This window comes from Echinops telfairi, unplaced genomic scaffold (genome assembly GCF_000313985.2).
Source record: "Echinops telfairi isolate 266 unplaced genomic scaffold, ASM31398v2 ScPeMD7_7420;HRSCAF=8458, whole genome shotgun sequence".
NCBI lineage: Eukaryota > Metazoa > Chordata > Mammalia > Afrosoricida > Tenrecidae > Echinops > Echinops telfairi.
This window is the reverse complement of record NW_022111320.1, coordinates 52,586,335-52,593,654: the sequence shown is the minus strand read 5'-3', so window position 1 is coordinate 52,593,654 and position 7,320 is coordinate 52,586,335. Positions and strand designations below refer to the sequence as shown.

Here is a 7,320-nt window from a genome sequence, read left to right as displayed (position 1 = left end):
GGTGCACTAGCACAGGGCAGGAGCAGCGCTCATCTTGGCTCCTTCCACAGGCAGGGAAGATGGGGCCTTGTTTGCCAGAGCCAAGCCTGACCGGCCCTCTGGGCAGGCTAGCAGAGCGGGCAGCTGCCTCACCCCACAGGCACGTTGGGCTGGCCAGGCATGGTCACAGCAGTCTGCTTTGCCAATGAAGGGCCAGGCCCAGGCCCAAGGCCTTCCGTGTCCCAGGCACTTGGCTATGGGAAGCACTTCCTGGGACACCGGACCCACAGCCTCTGACCACGGGGTTTGCCCATTCTCTGCTTTCTGCTGCCCGGAGGCTGATGAGTTTCTCCCCAGAAACCCCCCTCTGCAGCTGCCCTTTCTACAAGTGGGCTCCGTGTGGTTGGGGAGCGCCAGCACTTGCGACTCCCCGCCCCGGGCCCTGCGAGTGTAGCCCCATCCTGGAAGAGGGGTTCCACTGGGAGAAGGCCTGCGGCTAGCCAGGCTTCATCCCTTGCAGTGAGAGCACCCCTGTATGCCTGAGTGGTCACGAGGGGGCAACAGGCACCCAGCAAGGCCCTGCTTCTCCTCCAGCAGCCAGGGGTAGCTATCCGTTGGCCTCACCCACAATTGACCCCCAGTCTAGGGTCCCAATAGCCCGAGCCCATCTCATCCCCGTGAGCCCAGACTTGGCTTTTGTATCCTCTGTTCAAAGAATCCCCAACAGAAACATTTGAATTCTCCCTTACTAAATGCCTTGAGAGGGTCTGCCGTGGGTCTGTTCCCTACAAGAAGTGAATCTTTGGGAATGGCCCACGCCCTCGTTCCCCACCCACCCCCTGCAGAAACTTTGGTTAATGCTTTGTGGGCCAGCTGGGTGAAGACTGGGAAACAACATACTTGGGAGTCTGAAGCGTTCTGCAAACCCAGCCCCGGACAACTTCAGACAGTGGTGCCCCCCAACTCCCCCGGCCACCGGGAGCCCAGACCTCAAGGCACCCGCCAAACCTGCAGGGGCTGAGAACTGTCCCAGCTTGGCCATCTTACCCAGAACCCTGAAAATGCAGTGTCCCCAAGTGTGTGAAGGCACGGCCCGCCCCTGCTGAATCAATGGCAGTGAGCCCTGTGACCCCAAAGGACCTCTCAGGAGTGCGTCCCCTCTTCCCGCCCACCCCGCCTCCCGCCAGGCGAGCCTCACATCAAACAATACTGCCTTCTTGAGTTTAAATTTTATTTTACAAAAAGAGAAATAAAGAAAACTGATAGGCAGTTATACTGACTTAAAATTGTTCTGTTTGCTTTTTAAAAAAGTGACATGAAACACAAGTAAAAATAAATACGTCATAGAAACAGCCAGTTGCCCAGTCTCCAGGGCAGGAGCGCCGCCCTGCCGAGCGAGGGGAGGGAAGCCGCTGGCGCACCCAGCCAGACACTCCTCCAAGCTGGGTGCAGGTCCCAGGGGGCGTCCTGAGGAAATAAGACAGAAGCCAAAGCCAGGCGCCAGGTCCCCGGGTTACTTCGTCTCCCCTACCCCTGGCAGCAGTGTGGCCTTAGTGGTTACCCATGGTAATCCCCTCATACCTGGACCCCCTCGTCCCTGACCCCTCTGAAGAGGGAACAGCAGGAAATCAATCTTGCTTAGGGAGGCTGGGAGGTTCTCCAGATGAGCCCCCAGCCCCCGAGTAGCACAACCAGATAAGTCAGTTTACACCAAGGTACACGTACACACACACACTCTCTCACACCTTGGGCTGAGCTCTCTTCCGAGGAGGGTCCTGTGTCAGGTCACAGTGAGGTCCCCTCTTCTGAATGTCATCCCAGAAGGGGTGATGGGAGGGTTTCCACCCCTCCCCTGCCCTCTGCACTGCACTCTGTAGTCTGCCTGGCGCCCAGAAGCACGGATGTCCACCTCCAACAGACCTGCCCCAGGGGAGGGTGGGCTCAGGACCCCGACGAGCACAACGCAGGGGCCGTGGCCTGCTCAGAAAGCTCATTGTCTTAAGACTCGGAAATTCATACGGGGCCTGGAGCCAAGGTCATGGCACAGGACAGACATATACGAGGTCACAGAGCATACACAGAAAGGGAGAGTCGGGAAAAGGGGGCCAGAGTTGGAAAGGGACCGATGGAGGGTAGGGCAGTCTCACGGGCCGGCAAACAGGGAACAGGCAGAAAGACTCCCGGGGCCCTTTGTGGGGAGGACCCCTGCTCTGGGGAACGTGGGTGGGGTGAGAGTCACCCTACCCTGCTGAATGCACAGGAGGCGGCTCAGAAAGGAGAAGGGGGTGTGGAGGGAGGGGGCCGGAGAGGGGCCAATCTAGGAACCCTGGGCACGAGGACTGGACAGCCTGCAGAGGAGGCTTCAGAAAGGAGGGCAGGGCCCTGCCCTGCTGAGACCACTGCAGCGTGGCTGCCTCCCAACTACTGTGCAGATCTGGGGTCAGCGCACTGCTTCTGGGGAGAGACCTCACGTGCTGGTGCCTTGGGAACAGTTCCAGGGACCCCATGGGTCGTGTTTTAAGTCAGAGACGGTGAGATGGGCTCTAAGAGGGTCCATCTCAGCTGCACAGGGTCTGTCCAGTCTGGACAGCTCTGTGTCCAGTCTGAAGGGACGGCCCGAGCCGACGTGGTCTGCTCGCTTCCTCTCCAGCTCGGCTCCTCTGCTCCTGTCTAGTTTGTGTCAAGACGTCGTGAGGACACCGGGGTGGACACTCACTACGCCAGCGCTGCGACCTCTGGGCTGAGCATCGGGGCAAAACCTTGGGCTGAGCATCGGGGCAAAACCTAACGGACAAGGCACGGGGAGTCCTGGGAACCAGCCATGAGGGCTGCCAAGGCCTGGTCTGCACCTCTCTCCTGTCACCACTCCCCCTCACTCAGCGAGTGTTTCTGATCAGAGGCTATAAAGCAGGGTTCCTGGACTCTGCGATCTCTACCCCTCCCTCACGCCGCTCCAGGCGGCCTTGCACGCTCTTGCGCCTGCCAGCAACAGGAAAGCCAGGGAAGTGTTTTCAGGTTCCTTACACACAACCCCCTCCCCCAACACACACGTACATATACACGCTGCATGTGCCAGAGAAAGCCTTCTCTAACCATCGGTCCTGGGACCACCCAGGGAGAGAGCAGGCCTCTCAGCCACCCGATCACTTCCGGGCAACTTCAAGGCCCTCCACGCAGTGACCAGTGTCTGTTCCCTTTTGGGGACGGGTCCTGGACTCTCATGACTTTCTGGAGATGAGCACAGAATGCGCAGCGGACTGGGGACCGATGGCTCCAGTTTAAGCCCGAGAGCCCCTCAAACTCAGCCCCATCACCCTCCATCCTTAGGACGCATCTGAAAAAGCACTGGTTGGAACTGCTATTTTTAAATTAAGGGAGTAATTTGCATAGCTAAACTGTAGATCTAAGGCTTCTATGAGTAGCAGAGTTAAGGGTTTAACAGGGTGCTGATGAAACTGAGAAAGAAAGCTCTGTAAGTTCCACTTTTGGTGTTACTGAACAGCATACGGACACAGACAGACAGACACATGCACACCCAGCCGCCGCCTCCTTTGGGACACCCTCCCAGGATGTGTCAAGGCCTCCAACAGCACACCCGCGGCTACTGGCTGGGCTGCCTGCCCCCGGGCCGTGGAGAGGCAAGAGCAGAAGCTCCCCGTCAGGCGGTAAAGCTCTGGAGCCACAGAGAAGGCCCGCCCGCTCAGTCGTGAGTGCGGACCAGGGAGGAAAGCAATTGGAAGACAGGATGACCAGTGTTCACGCCTTAGGACGAGAGGCCCCCCAGTCCCCGCCCTGGCATCCAGAGAGGGGAGACCCAGAGGAGCCGTGCGTTCTTCCAGGCCTGGGGCGCCTACAGCTAATGGCCTCCTCCTGTGGAGGACGGAGGCGGCAGGCAGCAGACCCACATGACCGTCGGGCAGGCTGGAGGAGCCAGCTCCCCACCGAAGTCGGGGACCATTCCCGTAGGCCAGCAGCCTCCATTCTCCAACCTGCCGCGCAACATCGAGGGCCTGCCTCTAAGGTGACTTCGCTCCAGGGCTCGAGCTCCAAACCGGTCTGGTCTTCGTGGAGTGATCTCCCCGTCCCTGGACGCCCCTCCTCCAAGCAGTCAGCACCCCACCACGGAGCTGTGTCGTCGTCTACAGTTTGGTCAGGGCTTTCTTTTCTCCCTAGTCAAGTGGCCATCCACTTTTTAAAATAAAATAAAATAACACAGTAGCTATGGGGTCTGGAATATCTTAAAACTCCCCAGCACCTACCTTCTTGACCCCTTACCCAGTACAAACACGCACACCAACAAACAGAAGGGGCACAGGGAAGCCCAAGTAATAAATAACTGCCGTGAGAAATAAATTATCATGGAGCTTGCTGGTAGGAAGGGAGGGGGCTGGGACGGGCCACTAGGACAGGCAGTTTTAGGGGTTAGGTCCGTGCCCGTAAGCATGTCTCTTCCAGCCACAACTCCGGCTCACTCACACCCTCCCAGTCTCTGCGCATGCCCCACGCCCTGCGGAGGGAGAGCCGGCTGCTCACACACAGCCGCTGGGAAGAGAGGCAGACCCTGGTAAGGCCCATCCTCCCATGATTGCTCAGATTCTAAATCGACGGTGGCTCTGGGGCCCAGGGGCTGGGTCAGCCGGGCCTCTCTTCACCAACTAGGAGACTGGCTCCTGTGCTGGGCGCACCCTGAAGGTCCCACAAGCCATCACACTGATTCCATTTTCAAAAGGATAAATTCCATTTCCCCTTAGTTCCTTACCCATGCCCCTCCCTCCCACCATCACCCCGGCCTGTTACATACATGTACATACTGACATAGACACACGTGCGCGCACACACACACAAACATATATACCTGGTCTGCTTCCTCCCTTCACATGGGATCTCAGTCTGCTCCCTCTCCCACCCTCCCTCCCCTCCGAGGGCCAAGCTAAGTCACCCAGTAACGTTTCCAAAGACAGACAGACAGTGGGCCTCTCTCTACCCTTGGGTGGGCGGGCGGGCGGGCGAGCGAGCAGATGGTGTGAGCAAGGCAAGGGCGGGGGGCAGGCTGCCCGCCCCGTCACCACCTGGGTCCCGGCTCCCCTGCTATGGCTACAACAGCAAGAGTCCTGCCACCACGGTCGCCGCTTCCCCGTCCTTTTGCCAACTGCCCTGTTCTCGGAGAGCCCCACCACTGCTCTCAGCGGGGCGGGCTCCCGCTCGCTACTTCCCAGTGACCTCGATCACGTCGTCGTCATCCTTGTCCTCGTCCTCATTGGAGCTGAACCCGACCTCGGCGACCTCGTGCGGGTCAAACGGAGGCACCTGGGCCCGGAGGAGACCACCAGCTGGATAGCCTGCGTGAGGGGACATGTAGCCCGGGTAGACAGGCATGCCCCGGGAGAGGGTGCTGGGCAAAACCGGGGACGGGAATGGCGCGAACATCCTGGGCTCCGGCAGGAGTGGCTGAGAGAAGGGGAGCGGGTAGTTGGGCAGCATCCCTGGCACAGGGGGGTTGAGCATGAAGGACGGGGTGCTGGCAGTGACTGAGGTAGCCGTGGAAGAGGAGCTGACGGGGCCTGTTGGCACCAGAGGGTCAGTGGTCACTGGGAACACCAGGCGGGCATCTGCCAGTAGGTTGGACAGCTGGTAGTAGGAGGGAGGGCTGCCCATGAACAGGGAGTTCTCCCCAGCCTGGGAGGTGAAGGGTGGGGTGAGGTTATGGTTTAAGGAGACGGGTGGAATGGCAAGCCCGCCAGAAACTGGGTACCCGTGTTCATAGGGCTGCAGGGGGGCTGGCAAGTGGCCCTTCCTGGACCGCCGGCGGACTGACTCCTGGGCAGCAGGCGGGGTGGCCAGCTTTCGCTTGTGGCCCCTCAAGTCCAGGACGGAGTGCCTGTCCCCACAGGGCTGGCCGGTCACCAGGAGTGAACTGTTGAGGCAGTGACCACCAAGGCGAGGCTCAGTCCCAAGAGCCGTCCCAGGAACAGCGCTGCTGTCCACGAGCTGGGCGGTGTGGGTGCAGGGGGAGCTCTGGCGGGGTCCCCGGGCGGCGGCCGCTTCTGCGTACTGCTGGAGCTCACTGAGAATCTCTGGGCTGTCGGGGGAGACGGGCCTGGCCAGCCCCTCAGGCTCCGGGGCTTTGGGAGATGAGGCACTGTGTCTGCCGTTGCTTGTGGACTCGTGGGAAGGCCCCTGAGAACCTGGAGACAGGATGTGCAGGGAACTGAGAACCAGAAGTGCCAGGCAAGGAAGGAGGGGCGAGAAAGAAAAATCCCTGCCCAGGGATCCTCAAAGCGCAAACGGCCTCCTCCAGTCACCTTTGCAGGGTCACAGCGGCATCTGGGACTGTGGGTCTCGCTTTATTTGCCATAGGAGGCCCCACTCTTCTAGAGATGGACCCACTGGGGCAGGAAGCCCCGGGTGACCAGCAGGGCCGGGGAAAGGGTACTGACGTTACAGAGCAGCCAGTCCCACCCCAGTTCAAGAAACAAACACTCATCGGTGCTGAGTCATCTGGCATGACTGCAGAGGTCTCAGTGTGATACGGATGCCAGGTGACAGGGAACTGTCACACTTACCTTTGAGGGTGAGAACTGTGTTGTAGGTAGGGGACAATGTTCTTAATTTTCTGGGCATCGAGTGAGTCGATGCCAACTCAGCCCTAACCTCCTACGGGAGCAGAAAGCCTGCTCCCCCGCGGGGCGGCTGGTGGGCTCGCACAGCGGACCTCGCGGTGGCAGTGCAGTGTGGGACCCTGGGCCTCAGGGAAGGACCACTGAAGTGGTCTTCAGACAGGGAGGCCAACGCCTTCACCTTGCAAACGGGCCAGACAGTGCGAGGGATCTGAGCGACAAATGTGCAGTCACTGGCGCGAGGACCCAGGTGTGTGGGCGTTCCCCCACGGTGCTCTTGCTTCGATCCGTCTGTCTGTCTGTCTGCGGGGGATCTCACACTACCACCACGCAGTCGCCGCACCCTCACACCTGGTGGTCTCACGCACAGTCTATTCCATTTCGTCCATGCCCGGAGTCTGCCCGTGTGGGTTCCCGAGGCTGTCCCTCTTTAGGGGAGCAGCACACTGACCACGGCGCTCAACCCTCCAACCTCGTGGTCGGCAGCTCACTGTGGCCCACACCACCACGCCCCCCACCCTGGCAGCAGGAGGACACGTTAGAATCACGCCCACCAGGGGCGTTTGGCAAGAGTTAACATGCTTTAACCTGGCAATCCCACTTCCAGGAACTAATCCTACTAGCAGATCCCACATCTGTGGACGTGGTCCTGCCAGTAACCGTGGAGACACCGAGCTACAGTGGCACAGCCGGGAGACCCTGCGAGCTCGGTTCTGGGGCACCA

General features: G+C 59.9%; 1 protein-coding gene across 1 annotated transcript in view; it reads right to left on the bottom strand.

Annotated features, from left to right (window-relative positions):
- Positions 1–4,978: 4,978 nt before the first annotated feature.
- RAD54L2 (RAD54 like 2) overlaps positions 4,979–7,320 on the bottom strand; it is a 52,945-nt gene continuing 50,603 nt past the window's right edge. The window contains exon 21 of the mRNA XM_004715190.3: positions 4,979–6,164. Coding sequence (XP_004715247.1) covers positions 5,185–6,164 — 980 coding nt within the window. The 3' untranslated portion in view covers positions 4,979–5,184. The remainder of the gene's footprint in view (positions 6,165–7,320) is intronic.